At 38.7% G+C, this 16,234-nt stretch overlaps 1 protein-coding gene across 1 annotated transcript in view; it reads left to right on the top strand.

Annotated features, from left to right (window-relative positions):
• Positions 1-10,523: 10,523 nt before the first annotated feature.
• Positions 10,524-16,234, top strand: part of EIF3E (eukaryotic translation initiation factor 3 subunit E) — a 45,172-nt gene continuing 39,461 nt past the window's right edge. Inside the window, exon 1 of the mRNA XM_069466095.1 lies at positions 10,524-10,637. Coding sequence (XP_069322196.1) covers positions 10,548-10,637 — 90 coding nt within the window. The 5' untranslated portion in view covers positions 10,524-10,547. The remainder of the gene's footprint in view (positions 10,638-16,234) is intronic.

A 16,234-nucleotide genomic window follows, 5' to 3' on the forward strand; every position in this document is an offset into this window, starting at 1 on the left:
TGAACAAGACCACAGATTAGGTTCCTGCCTTCTGAAGGAGGATGCAATCCAGTGACCCAGTAAACAAGGCCATTACAGACCGCGATAAGCACTGGTAAGGAAATAAGCAAGGTGATGACAAACCGGGGGAAGCCACTCTAAGAGATTTCTCTCACCATATACACAGCCTCACATCACCAGGTTAGTTTGATATAATATTAAAACATTCAAGCACCTGGCCATGAATCCCAGTTGTTATTCCTCTTTGGAGCTATGTACAGGCCTCCTTTCCCTTTTCTTTATTTCTTCCAAAAGGTACATGGGGGGTAGATAGAAATATACCTCATTCTTGACCTTGCAGAACTCATAGTTTAGTGGATGGAGCAGATGGGTAAATAGATAAGTAAATACAACATGGCAAAGGGCACACCACAATTATGAACAGTGTATATAAAGTTAATTCTTCTGCCTTGGGCCTCTGGAATCCCTGGAAAACTCTGTTTTCCTGTTCCAGTTCCAGGCTGAATATTCCGCCTGGCTCCCTACATCATCTCAATATTTACTTTTTATTTTTTTGGCTAGATCAGAAGTAACTTGACTTGCATGCAGTACTAGCTTAATTCCCTCTTAGCCAGTTGATCCCAGCATTGGCTTGAGATACATAACTTAGAGTAACCTGGAAAATTTATTTTAAAATTACGTTCTTAAAGGGCCCATATTTTAAACACCATATTTGTCAAATAAATGCTAAATAAGATTTTTGGCTAGATAATTGAAGCTGGTTATCACCCAAGAGAAGGTGCCCACTTGGTAAGTGTCATTATTAGAAAGCTGTACTGCATTTCAGTATCACTGTATTTCTACCGGTAAATACGCTAACCAACCACATTGGTTTGGTAATCAGGCAGAGTGCTTACTCGCACTGCAGGAATTTTTAAAGACAGATAACACAGACACAGAATATTCTATAAGAGACACACAGAATTAGAAGTATTTAAACAGATACATAGCTATGTTAATTATGTTCTGAACTGGCTGGTGGTTTATATTAGCTTGTCAGCTCTTCTAGATTCATCCCAATTCTTTCAGACTCCTCTGAGATACTCTCAATTACTGGGAATTGCTACTTTCCCCCAAAGAATGGCACAGCCACATTCCAGGTCCTAGTGCTGGGGACAGATGAGAAAGAACAGTGATGATTCCCTTTCCCCAATATCCCTCACTTCACATATCACAGGGCCTCGGAACTAGTGTAGAATTAGCTGTCTATCTTAGCTTTATATGAGGTGGTAAGTGAAGAAAGAAGGGGATTAAAGTTCTCCGAAGGCGCCTTCTCTGTGTGTGATTCTTTAATGAGGATGACAGCAGGACTGAGGCTTCTGGAAATTCTCACACAGGCATTAGGCGTAATCAGCACATAGGGAGTTCCAATAAGGTGCCTCCAGAGCAAGGGAATAAGGTCAGGAAAAAGTCATCTTCTGAAGATACACACTCTAAAAACCAATAATTATTTGGGGGTGGAGGGAAAGACTTAGAAAACACCTAGATGTGAGATGTGTCTATGTTTACAATCTAATTAAACCACTGCTAGTACCTCATGCACATCTCTATCATTGTACTTACCACACTGCAGTATGATTGTTGGTTTATGTATCTGTCCCTTCTGCCTAGCTGTGAGTGCCTTTACATAGGAATAGTATTTTAGCCATTATTTTACCCTCATAATCTAGTACTGTGTCTGGCACAGAATTGGAATGAAAAAATGTGTGTTGACTAAATGAGCTAGAAATGTAACGAAAGAAGGCAGATATACTGAAATGTAATAGGCATCTGCCTATGGGTATATAAAAAGGGTAGCTGGATTAAAACGTTAGCTTGTTATTTAGAAATATCTAAGAGAGCTACTGAATCAGCGGACATGAGCATTTTGACTACTAAAAATGTGTCCGCCATAGTAGTGATAGTTATTCATTAGACTATTCCAAAATATGGGTCAATTTCTTTTAAGATCATGTAATTATAGATACCTAAGTTCTATGGGCATTCCTTTATTTCTATAGCACTTGTTATGTGCTAGGTACTAAGACAGAAATTGGAACTATAACAACAGATATTCATAGTTCTTGTTATCAAGATGTTTACAGTCTAGGAGGGAGGATATGACAACAAAAAACGGTGGACTAAAATGTTATAGGCTCTGAGATAAAAGTTTGCTGCCAGCAGAGAGGGGCAGAAAAAGAGTGATTACTTCAGATATGTTTTGCTAATGGGACATACAGAATGGGAAAGATTATGCATCAATGGAATTTTAAAATATGAAGAGGTGGTCAACAGGTTGAGAAGGGGCAAAGGACATTTTAGACTTAAGGAGCCTTGTTGAAGAAGCAATAAACCAGGTGGCTTATTTGAGCAGAGCTTACTGTGGAAGGGGTGGAGGGCTCTGGAGAGATAAAATCCCAAAGAACTTTATATAACAGGTTAAGAAATTTTGACTTTAGACATGATAGGAAGTGACAGAGTATATTATTTTGCTAGGCCATAACAAAGTAACAAAGACTAGATGGTTTGAACGACAGAAATTTATTTTTTCACAATTTTGGAGGCTGGAAGTCCAAGATCAAATAGTTGATAGGCTTGTTTCTTCTGAGGCCTCTGTCCTTTGCTTATAGATGTCTGTCTTTTCCCTGTGTCTTCACATGGTCTTTCCTTTGTACATATCTGTGTCGAATCTCTTGTTAGGACATCAGTTATATTGGATTAGGGCTCCCCCTAATAATCACATTTTAATATAATTACCTCTTTAAAGACTCTCTTTTCAAATACAGTCATATTCTGAGGTACTGGAAGTTAGGACTTCAACATATTAACTTGGAGGGAACATAATTCAGCCCATAACAGGGTTAGACCTGATTTAGATCACCCAGACAGCAGTGTGGTCAGGTGCAAGACCAGGCGTAGGGAGACCCTTTGGAAGACTATTGCAGTACTTAGTCCATGTGAGAGATGATCAGAGCTTGAACAAGAGAGACAAAAGGGAAATGTGGCAAAGGGAAATGTTAAAAGAGTCACTAGGAAAACAATGTTAAGAATCAATGGCCTGGACATGCTTGGTGGTGGCTCACACCTATAATCCCAGCACTTTGGGAGGCTGAGGCAGGAGGATTGCTTGAGGCCAGGAGTTTGGGGTTGCAGTGAGCTATGATCGTGTCACTTTACTCCAGCCTTGGTGACAGAATGAGATACTATCTCAAAAAAAGAATCACTGGCCTGCAAGATAAAATTCAAACTACTCAGCATAGCCACACTCGCTCCTCAATGCAGACACGTCGTTCCACTCAACATATCACATACTACTCTAGAGGCACAAAGACCTCTCAGTCTCCAATGACACTAGGCTTTTTCTCAAGGCCACACTTGTGTGCCTGCTCTTCTCTCTGCCTGAAACATTCCTTCCACTTTCCTTAGCCAGCTGAACATCTATCTATTCAGGTAAAGGTAGTCAAATGTTACCTTCCTCTTGAAGCCTTAACTTTCTCTGGCAGCGAGTTACTTCCTCCCCTGGATCCTGGGAGCACGCTGCATAGACATTCTCACATGGTGCCACAGTTAGTTTACATTTTACACACTTGCCACCCCAACTAAATCCTAAACTCTTTGTGGGCTGGGATTGGTTTCCTTTGTTTCCCCAGAGCTTGACATGGTGATCAGCAAATGGAAAGCATGCAATAAGTGTCTGATAAATGCATGAGAATAAAAGTCTACACATGATACCACCTAGACACTATCTGGTGAGGCCTTGCTGGTACTTTCTCTGTAATATCTCTTTTTAACTAAAACACTAGGAAGAGACTAAAGCGAGAAAGTCAGATTTTCCATATTTGGGGCTAAATCTCTCTTATAAAAAGAAACAAGATATTTTACAAACCAGCAAGGAAAATTCCAGGGGAAAAGCCAGGCAAATCAGCAGAGTTTCCAATCTGTCACCACTTTAATCCATCCTGTAAATCACTTCCAGTTTAATTTTAAAGGACAAAACACCACTATCTTCATGTCTTTTTTTATTATTTAATTTAAGAACTTAATGAGTAGCTCCCTGTGCATTTCTGATCAGATTCAATTTTCCCAGTCTGGTTTTGAAGACCTTCCATAGCCTGGCTTCATTTTGCCCATCGAATCCACTGTCCACACCACTGTCAGAATTATCTTCCTGAAACACAGGATCATTCACTCTTATACTCCAAAATACTTTAGGATTCCTTATGACCTAAGATGAATTTCAAATTCCTCACATTAGTTTTCTACTACAGTAAATCCTCACTTAACATTGTTAATAGGTTCTTGGAAACTGTGACTTTAAGCAAAACGAATGACACCATTTTTTTCCTCATTGTTATAAGGAAACGACCTTGAATGAAATGATGTTATTTGAGGACCTGCTGTAATTCATTTTGTTTAAAGTTGCAGTTTCCAAGAATCTATCCACAACAGTAAGTCTTACTGTACTTGGCCCTGGTCTTTCTTTTCCAGCATACCCTCCCCTAGAGACTCCAACCTTCAGCTAACTTCCCAAGTTGTCCTTCACAAGTATTCCTTAATTTTCCTGTTTATGTTTCTCTACGGTGTTCAAGCTGTTCCTGAACCACCTGCAATGTTCTCTTCCACATCTGTCCATATCTCTTCCATATTTGCAAAAGTTAGCAGTCTCAATACAAAAGACACCCAATCCACTAAGCTTTCTCTGTCTTCTCTATCTCTGTTGATAATCAATCTCTGGGACCAGTCTGATTGGTACCTCATGTTCTTCCCATATTCCATACAGTTTCTCATAATACTCTATTCTTCCATCACAGTTATTTATATAAGTATTGCATTGTGTCTATCAGTATACCCATTCTTTTAAAATGTGCTCTCTATATCCCACATCTATGGCTCCATTTCTCTGCTTTCTTTTCTAGTAAAATTCCTCAAAAGATCTGTTTACATATGTTGTCTCAATTCTTCTTCTCCCATCTTTTGAGCTCACTACAAATAGACTTTCATCCATTGCTTACTGAAAGTGCTTTTGTCAAACATTTTTTTTTCCCCTGAGGTACCTAAGGCCCAACTTGCATATTTTCAAAAGTGAATAGGCAATATTCAGTCATCACCTTGAACTGACAGTACCATTTGACATACCTAATTGCTCCTTGCTGCTTGGACCACTCTCCTCCTCTGGCTCCTAAGACACAACTTTCTCTTCCTCCTCCCATTCTCTCCTCTACCTACTGACCAGTCCTTCTCCAGCTTCCTCATTTGATCTGAATTGTCCCAACCTCTACAAGTTGAAGTACCTAAGATTTAGTCCTCCTCATCTCTTTTCCAAACACACTCAGATTTCATCCAGCTCCACGGTTTTTAATTTCATCAAGACTTTAACAAGATCTAATTTTCTATCTCCAGCTCTGACCTTTCCCCTGATTCTAGATTCTCTACTTGGATGTCAAATAGGCATCCCAAACATAATGTCCAAAACTAAACTCTTGATTTCCCTCCTCCCTGACACTTTCATCTATCATACCCTTCCTCATCTTAGTAAATGGCATCTCAGCAATTTTAGATCTTAGAATCATCTTTGACCCCTCTCTTTCTCATCCAATCCATTACCAAATTTTGCTAGCTCTGCATTCACAATATAGTCAGAATTTTACTACGTCCACACATTTTCACTGCTACCACTTTGGTCTAAGCCACCACCTTTTGCCTGATTTATTTCAATAGTGTCTTAACTGATCTATGTATATGCTTGCCCAAGCATCCCAAACCCTCAAAGTGGTCTTCTAAGAGGATAACTCTAATTATGTAACTTCTCTGCTCAAAACCTTGCAAAAGCTTCCCATCTCATTGAGAATACAACCAAAGTCCTTACCAGGGCCTACAAAGCATGATGTCATCTGGCCCACCATTGTCCCTCTGCACTCATTTTCCACCACACTTACTCTGATTTAGTCAGCTCTAGCATCCCTAGCACACTTCTGCTTCAGTATCTTTATACTTAATGGTCCTTCACCTGGAATGTTTCTCCTCAAGGTAGTCACAGGCTCTCACATCCTTCAGGCTTCTTTTCAAATTCTACCTGTAATATAACATCTCTAACTACTTTATATAAATAAGCAACCTTTCCCCATCATTCACTAACATTTCCCTTGAGTTACTTTTCTTCACAGGACCTACCACCACCTAGCAAAGTATATATTTGTTAACATGTTTTTAGCTGTCTTCTGCCCCTGTAATATAAGCTTCTTTTTTTTTTTTCTTTTTTTTACTGCAGCCCACTTACCAAGTAAATTATAAGCTTCTTTAGAGAATGCTGTTTGTTTTCTTTACTGCTGTATTCCCAGGACCTAGAACAGTGCTTAGCATGTTGTAAACATTTAATTTACATTGAATGAATGAATAATTGTCTCTTATTAGACTGAAGTTCCTATGGCCAGAGACTAAGTGTTATTGATTATATATTCCAAGTAACACCTAGCTTAGTACCTTGCATATGGTAAAAGTTCAAAATGTTTGTCAAATACAATTGCATCTGATTTTTCTCTACTTCTCAGGAATGCTCTCTGTTCCTTTTTGGCAAGTTTCCATACTGCTACCTACTTCCTTCCTTCGTATGCTCTAGCCTACTTCTGTTGGGAGCCTGTGTTCTCACTATTTATCTCTTTAAAAACTTCCTCTTTTCCTGTCTATATTTGATCACAACTTTAGTCCCCGGGCTTCCAGGAAACTTTAAATTACAACTGTCATTTCTCAACTCTTAGAGGCCTAAACTCATACAGGTTTAAGCATGTAAACATATTCCTTTGCCATTCTTCCCCTATTTACTAGTCACCAGAAGGTACCCCATTTCTTAAGTCCAAAGTCTAGGATTCATTATTTTCAAACTAAACTTTTAAATTTTGAGATAGTAGATTCACATGCAGTTTTAAGAAATAATACAGGGAGATCCCATATGCTCTCTACCCAGTTTCTCCCACTGGTAACATCCTGCAAAACTACAGTACCATCTGGAAGTTCCCCAAGTGATTAAACAGAGTTGCCATTTAACCCTACAATTCCATTCCTACATAGATAGCCAAGAAAACTGAACATATGTCCATACAAAAACTTGTACACAATGCTCACAGCAGCATTGTTCATAATAGCCAAAAGGTAGAATCTACAGAAATGTCCATTAACAGATGAATGTGTAAATATGTGGTATATTGATACAATGGAATAGTATTCAGTCATAGTAGGTAATGAAGTATTGCTACAATTTGGATGAACCTTGAAATCATTATGTAAAGGGGAAAAAAAGACACAAAAGACCACATATTATATGATTCCATTCATATAAGCATCCTGAATAGGGAAATCTATACAGACAGAAAGTGGTTGCTTAGTGCTGGAGTGGGGCAGGATAGGGGAATGATAACTAAAGGGTACAAGCTTCTTTCTGAAGTGAGGAAAATGTTCTACAATTGTCTGTGCTGATGGTTGCACATATCTGTGAATATACTTTAAAAAAACCCCACTGAACTATGCACTTTAAATGGATGGATTGTATGGTATGTGAATAAAGCTATTGAAAACAAAACATAAACTGTAGTATAATAGCACAACCAGGATAATGACATAGTCAAGATCCTGAACATTCCATTACCACAAAAACCCTTGCTGTGGCCTTTTATGGTTACACTCACTTCCCTCCCACCCCCATGCCTCCTTAGCCCCTGGCAACCACTGATCCATTCTCTATTTTTATAATTTTGTCATTTTAAGAATATTTTATGTATGTATGTATGTGTGTGTGTGTGTATATATACATATACATATATATAAATCATTTAGTATGTAACCTTGGGAACTAACTTTTTTCACTCAGCATAATTCCCTAGAAATTCATCCAGGTTGTTGTGTGTATAAACAGTTCCTTTTTTACTGCTGAGTAGTATTTCTAGAAATTATTTTGATGTTTACTCTTTTTTCCCTTTTCCACCCTACCCTGATTTTTACATTTCTTTATCCATTATATCCAGTCCAAGAGCAAGTCTTGTCAGTTCTACCACCAGAGTACATCCTGAGTCTTCTCTACTTGTATTAATATGCTTGCCCAAACTACCATTAGCCCTCACCCAGTGCTCAAGAACATCAAACTCATGCAGCTGCTTTCACTCCTACTGCTTCACAATCTATTACCACACAGTAGCCAGAATAAGTTTAAATTATTTGAAAATCTTTACATCATTCTGCAAAGTAAAACCCTACCTTCCTTCTTTCATTCATATACTTATTCCAACATACTTATTGAGTAGCAACTCTATGCTAGGCATTGTTTACACTCTAGAGAAGCAGTTATAAAAAAGTAGACAAAACCCCCCTGGTCTTGCAGAACAATAGGATAGTCAAGGGAGACCGACAATAAACAAATAAGTAAAACATGGTGAAAAAGTAAAGCAGGAAAGGGAGATGAGAAATCTTATAGGCAGGTGAGTTACATTTTTAAATAGATTGATTAGGGAAGATCTCATTGAGCAGATGACATTTGAGCAAAACGTGAAGGAAAGAGGGAAAGAGCCATGGAGATAACTGGGTCAAGAACATTCTTGGCAGAGGGAAAAGCAAATACAAGAGGCCAAGATGGGAACATGCTGGGAGTATCTGAGGAACAGAAAGGAAATCTGTGTGGCTAGGGTCAAGTGAGCAAGAGGGGGAGATTTAGGAGATGAGATCAGAGAGGTAATGGATACAGATAATCCAGGGCTTTTTAGGCCATTATAATACCTGTGTCTTTGACTCTGAATGATAGCAAGGCTTGGAGGGTTTTAAGCATAATTTGACTTTTAAAAAAGTCACTCAGAGCAGGGCGTGGTGGATCAAGCCTATAATCCTAACACTTTGGGAGGCCTAGGAGGCCAGGAGTTCAAGACCAGCCTGAGCAAAATAGTGAGGTCCCTTCTCTACAAAAAACAGGAAAATTAACCAGGTGTGGTGGCACATGCTACTAGGGAGGCAGAGGCAGGAGGATCACTTGAGCACAGGAGTCTAAGGTTGCAGTGACCTATGATTTTGCCACTGCACTCTAGCTTGGGTGACAGAGTGAGATCCTGTCTTGGAAAAAAAAAAAAAGTCACTCTGACTGCTGCATGAAGGAAAAAAGCACAGGAGGAAAAGATGGGAAGCAAGGTGATGAGTGATAAGCCTACTCCAAAAATCAAAACGAGAGATGATGGTGGTTTAGACTAGGGATGTAACTTTGGAGGTGGTGTGAACAGACTGGATCTGAATGAGCCTTAAAAGTTAGAACCAAAGGGTTTGTTGATGGATTTGATGTAGAGTGTAAGATAAAGAGAAAAGTAAAGGATGATTCTGAGGTTTTGGGTCTGAGCAGCCATACAGATGGAGTTGCCATTCACCGAGGTGAAGAATGCAGATGGAGCAGGTCTTGGCAAGCTATGTGTGGGTTTGGTTTGGGACAAGCTTATGTTGAAATGTGGGGGTACACATGAGTCTGGGACTAACAGTCAGTACTGCGGCTATAATTTGGGAGTTGTCAATGCGTACATTGCCTAATTACACATTAGACTGGATGTTATCTTTAGTGTATTGGTCTAGATGGAGAAGAGGTCTAAGATCCCTGGGGAACTCCAAAATGAAAAGCCCCAAACAAGAGAACTAGCAAAGGAGCCTTCAGAGCACTTAAGAAGAAAAATCCACATTTTTTACTACAGTCATGACCTGGTCCTTTTCAACCTCTTTAACTTCACTTTCCCGTCACACAGAACATTCAGTTTTTGAAACACACCACGTCTTTTCCTGTTTCATGGCCCTTGGCTTTGCTGTGCCTTCCAACAGACATGTTTCTACACTGGCTCCAATTTTAGTCACCTTTTTCTCTTACTACAATTCTCAGCTAAATTATTACCCTATCATAGTTTTCTCTAACCATCTTAATTTCCATCTGAACTTTCTCTAATCATCCTAATTCCCATCTGTTTTCTCTTGCCTAATTAAATAGGTCCAACACAACTAACCCCACCAAATTATGGCTGTTAGGAGCATCTGAAATCTTTTCACTTGTTTTCTGTCTAGAAACCCATCCTCACTTTAATTTAACAAATGCTTACAAAACGATTACTGTATGCCAAACGAAAGCTCAGATATGCCACCTAAGCAGGGCCTCATTATCTTATTTTTCGGTGCATCGCAATACAGTCGACATTGGTCAGCAATCAATTCTGAGCTTTCAATACTTATTAATAGAATGGATTACAGGCCACTGATTGATAGATCGTAGGCCAACAGTACAAACACGATACCGACAAACTTACAAACCGAAGAAATTGCGCCCGCAGCTCACGCCCCAACCCAGTCGCCCAGAGGGAGGGAGGACCCGCGCGCATGCGCCAGTGTTCCCAGCGCGCCCCGGGCTGAACCCCGCCCCTTTCCCTAGGCCAGTTTAATCACTGCACATGCGCGGTACGGTGCCTGTCTGTTTGGTGGCGGTATCAATAAAGTTTTAGTGAGCACAGACTTTCCTTTTCTTTGGCAAGATGGCGGAGTACGACTTGACTACTCGCATCGCGCACTTTTTGGATCGGCATCTGGTCTTTCCGCTCCTTGAGTTTCTGTCTGTAAAGGAGGTGAGGGGGTCTTTGAGCGCGAGGAAGGCGTGGGCGCGGGGGAGGTGTTGGGCAAGCCCGAAACGCGGCGGCGGCTATGGCGGTAGGCCTGGCACATGTGCGAGACGGTCGCGAGTATGGTTCCTGACCAGACAGTAAGGACCTACTGGTAGTTTAGCGTGGTTCCAGCTGGTAATACCGCAGAATTTGGCGGTGAGGAAGAGTGAAGTGATGGTATGAAATCAGGGGAGAAAGACGTCTCTGCTTCACTCACTGAGATGCCAGAACCCGAGCGCCGCTCACGTCAGTTCCTCTCGGAAGTTGATTCCCTGGCTTCGCTGGAGTAACGCTAGAGCTTCACTTCAGGCCGGCTTTTAAAAAGCAGCTTTGAGTGGTGTCAGAGCTTTTGATTTTTCTTTTGGGAACTGCGGGAAGAGAGGGCTTGGTTATGGGTTTTTGCATGCCGGGTCGTTTGGACTGATTTTCTTACGATTACAAGAAATGTCTACCGCTTTAAAATCCCTGAAATTGTGAATTCTTTGCATTGAGTTTTTTTTGCCTTTGATAAGTAGCCACTTCCTAGAACAGTAGCATTATTTCATCAGATGGGGGCAGGGACCCTCCAAAAAAAATCCCACAATCTTTAACTTAATATTTGTTTTCCAGTATGTAGATGTACAGACTTGTGATTCGAATTGGTCATTAACGTTCAGTTGTTTACTCAAGATACCGTGAATAAATATGAAGTTCTGGAACTTCATTTTAAAGCATGTCTCTCAGTTCTAGAAGTTCTGTTGGGCTTAAAAGAAAGATTGGGCTTAAAGAAATACTGAGCTTAGTTATACCTTGAGTTTATTGGGAAATTGATGTGTTTTAATAATTACAGCAAACTAATATTGCTATGATGAAGGAATTAGAATTTTGGCCGGAAAAATAAATGAGTTCTTCTGTTTCTGGAAGCAGATGACACAAGTCCACCTAGAGAACTCTAGTTTTGGGGAATGGATTTTGCATGTGTCAACAGCAGTAAAACAGGAAAATCCTACAAATATAGTTTAATTTGTTCTGATAACTTTCAAAGCTTCAAGGCAGTTTTGGTTTATTCCTCATAAGGTTTATACCTCACAAGTATAATCCTCATAAACCTTTTCTAAACACATGTAGACAACTCTAAACTTGTTGATTTTAGGGAACAGCAAAGTTCATTTTCAATAAATGTCCAGGAATGTCTTGCAATATGAAACTTCTGTTCTCAAAAGATATATTTTTTGCCTTGATTTTTTTTTTTAACACCTATATGTTAGACCTTAAATAAAATGTCCCAGTCTGCCTCGTTTCTTTTTCTGTATAAATGAGGATAATTCACTAAAGATCAAGGAAAAAGAAAAGTACCATATTTTGAAATCCTTTACCAACTCCTTGTAGAAATGCTTCTGAAGTTAATATTTTTGTATTCTCTACACTTTGATTTTTCAAGGCAGACAGAAGGGAAGAATATGTTAAAGTGTAAATTAGTTTTTCATAGGGCAAGACCAAAACTGTGAATTGCAGTTGAGAATCAGTGGAAAATAATCACCTAATATCTGCCTCCTTGGAGAGAATATTGGTAAGATAGCTGTAATGCACCAAGAGGAAGACAGATGCTGGAGTATTTATTTAGCAATTACTAAGTCCAGTTTGACCCTTGAGCAACTGGGGGGGGTTATGGGCACCAATCCCCATGCACTCAAAAATCTGCATATAACTTTTGATTCCCCCAAAACTTTACTAATAGCCTACTGTTGACTAACACACACATTTTATATGTATTATATACTGTATTCTTACAATAAACTAAGGGAAAAGAGTTATTAAGAGAATTGTAAGGAAGAAAAAATATATTTACTGTTCATTAAGTGAAAGTGGATTATAATAAAGGTCTTCATCCTGGTCATCTTCACGTTGAATGGATCGAGGAGGGGTTGGTCTGCTGTCTGAAGGGTAACAAACATGTGGAGGAGATAGAAGGAGAGGCACACACTCAGTATAACGTTTACTGAAAATCTCTGTATAAGTGGAGCCAAGCAGTTCAAACTCGTGTTGCTTGAGGGTCATCTCTGTAGGGCCATGGAATTGTGAGGAATCCAAGGTAAAACCCACACATCTCAACACTAAAAATCTTACCTGTCCTTTAGAGTTGAATGTCTTTGATAGAGGACAAAAAGAAATAAATTTCAGAGAGGTATTGAGTATTATCAAAATTGAGATTCTGTTATCTTCAGTGAGCAAAACGGAATTTGAGTAGGAAAGGCTTTGAGTCTTGAAGGCTGGATGGTTAGAATAGAGTCAGTGCTTATGATACATGAGGGTATAGCAGTCCCCCCTTATCCATGATTTTGATTTCCAGAGTTTCAGTGACCTGTGGTCAATCGAGGTCTGAAAATACTAAATGGAAAATTCCAAAAATAAGCAATTCGTAAGTTTTAAATATTGCAGCGTTCTGAGTAGTAGGATGAAATCTCTTGTCTTCCCGCTCCATTAGTTGTGAATCATCCCTTTGTCCAAAGCTTCCACTCTGTGTATGCTTCCCACTGTGTACACTATCTGCCTGTTAGTCCCTTAGTTGTCTGGGTTATCAGATCTACTGTCTTGGTATCCAAGTGCTTGTGTTCAAGTAACCTTTCTTTTACTTAATTTTTCTATTATTATTGTTGTTAATCTCTTACTGTGCCTAATTTATAAATTAAAATTTATATAGGTATGTATGTATAGGAAAAAAACAGTATATATAGCGTTTGGTACTATCTGGGGTTTTAGGCATCCCCTGGGATCTTGGAATGTTTTGCCTGTGGATAAGAGGGAATTACTGTATTGCAATAAAAGAATAACAATTTAATATATTTGTAGTATATCAAAATATAAGCTCCATGAGAGTAGGAACTTTGTTTTGTTCTGTGCTGTGTTCTCAGCACATAAAATAGAGTCTGGCACAAAGGCTTTGTATGATTCAATGAATGATTGAATACATATTTGTGTCTCACTGTACTTTATTCTTATGTGAAGTGGAAGGCCAGATAGTATAGCATTCAGGACCCTGGGCTCTGAATTTGAACCTGGATTGGGCTCCTGGTTCTGTCATTTAATACCTCTGTGCACTTGAGATCAGATTCCTTTAACCTCTTCACTAAATCTCTTCTTAGGAATAAAATGTTGACACTACCACTGATCTCATGGGGTTGTTAGAAAAATTACATGAAATAATGTATATAAAGCATTTAACCTCTTCTGGGACAGAGTGAATACTGGTAAATGTTTTCTGTAGGGAGACTAGGCCATTATCCTGTATGGGGACAAGAAGCAGTGGGGGTTTCGGAGACTGAGCTAAGAACTGGAAATGGTGAAAACTGATCAAAGACAAGTACAAGGCTTGGTAAGGGTGGAGAACCCAAATGAGATTGGAAATCATACATTATAGAGCTAATGATAGTCATTCTCAGAATGAGGGGAGCAGTGAAAAGTTATTGGAGTAGCGTAGAAATGTTTGGGCGTGGGCTTGTAGATAAGTGTCATTTAGAGATTAATGAAAAAGATTGCTGATCAGAGAAAAGCAGAAATGTAATTGAATAACATTGCCTAGTTTTGCAGCATTTTCTAGTTGTTCTTAGCCAGAACCTAGAAAATAGATAACTTTTTTCCAGAGCTAGAGAGTAACATTGAATCGTATGTGGTTGGAGAAAATAGACCAAAGAAATCAATGACAGAAGTAAAGAGAACATCTTTGAAATAGCTTATAATGATATCCAAACTACGGTAGAAAGTGACACCAAATAGACTGTTTAAAAATTGGAAAGGGTAGAAGGTCTGATGAGAATAACAAAGCATTTTAATAATAATAGTGGAAGGGATGATAAATTTAAGTTGGAATTCTTAGAGATAAGAGACTGGATGAAAGTTGTTATAATTTGTGGGATAAAGGAATTTTAAAGCATGAGCTTTTAAAGAATCATCAATATAGTATATTTGTGAAGGATGACAGCAGAGGAAGAGATGGCAAAAGAAGATTCTTAATCTGTTAAAAAGTACAAACTGTTTTTAAGAGGTTGATAGACCTGGGATCAGCAAACCAAAGCCTGGGAACCAAAACAGCCTGTTTTTGTATGGTTTGTGAGCTAAGAATAGTTTTTAACAGATGAACATTTGTAATTATAGAGCATTAGCTTTATACCACAATTGAGTGAAATATTTCCTTCCCAAAAAGAGTTCTATTGTCATTAGTAGACCCCTGTATTACAAAAAATTTTACTCCATAATATTATCTTTTTTATTTCAAAAGTTTTTAAAAAATTGTGGAAATTTGTTTTTCTCTTGTCATATAAGTACTTACATAGTATCCTAAATTTTTGCTTCACAAAGTCTAAAGTTTTTGCCTTCTGCTCTTTTTGCCTGTTGAGAGGTTGAATTGAGAGGCAGGTATAGAATTAAGAACAGGCCAGTAAGGTCTGATGGCAGAGGAGCTACACTCTTGAGTCTACTGTGGGGAGAGACATGGCAAATTAAAAGCTATTAGCGGGGTGCTGAGGAGAGGTGGCATGCTAGGAAAATGATGTGTTCATTTAAGATTGGGTTTCTATAGGACAAACTGACAGGAAGTTAAGATTTTTCAAGTATAAGATTTTTATCAGGTATAACATTCATTCATAAAATTACACCAATATAAATATACTGGTCAGTGACCTTTTTTTTAAAGTGAACAGTGAACATATTTTTGTGACTACCACAAAAGGCAGTGGGGGTTTTAGGGAGTGAGGTAAAATCTGGTTCAGTTATTAAAATATTACAACATTCTAATAAACCTTCCTTCTGATCCCTCTCAGTCATTGCTCACACCTCCCAAAAGTAAGCTCTCTAGTCTAATTCATTTTGCCTATTTTTTATTTTCACGTAAATGAAATTAAGCATTCACCACCATGTACTGCTTTGGATGACTTCTTTCACTCCACATAATGAGAGTCATCCAAGTTTGTAGGATAGCAGTAGTTTTTCAGTACTGTATGTCAATCCATTATATGAGTATACTGCGATTTCTTTATTCATTCTAACATTGATAGACTTGGCTATCACAAATAGTACTGCTGTAAACATTTTTGGAAAGGTATGTTGAATATATGCACTCATTTCTTTTCAGTACCTAGGAGCAGAATTGATGAGTCAAAAAGTGTTTGGCTTTAGGAGATAAAAACTGTTTTCCAAAGTGATTGTACTCCTCCCAGCAGAGTACGAGTCTTCCAGTTTACTCTACATCCACACCAACACTGGTATTGTCAATCAGTCTTTTTAGTTTTTATTGTGGCTTTAAGAAGCATTTTCTGTATGATTAATGAAGTTGGGAACCTTTTCATGTATTTATCAGCCATTTGATTATCCTCTTGTGAAGTGCCTATTAATCTTTTAGACATTTCAACGCGAGTTCTGTATGTAGTTTGGAAGGTTCAGTTTTGCTCTCGTGACTATACAATTTGACCACCTTCATCTTTTCTTATGAACAGTGAAATATTGTGACACCTTTCTGGGTTTTTCTTTCCTTGCAAAATTAAATTCAGTATAAAAATCTTGTCTTTTGCTGAAGCATCTCTCTCCCT

This window comes from Eulemur rufifrons, chromosome 3 (genome assembly GCF_041146395.1).
Source record: "Eulemur rufifrons isolate Redbay chromosome 3, OSU_ERuf_1, whole genome shotgun sequence".
NCBI lineage: Eukaryota > Metazoa > Chordata > Mammalia > Primates > Lemuridae > Eulemur > Eulemur rufifrons.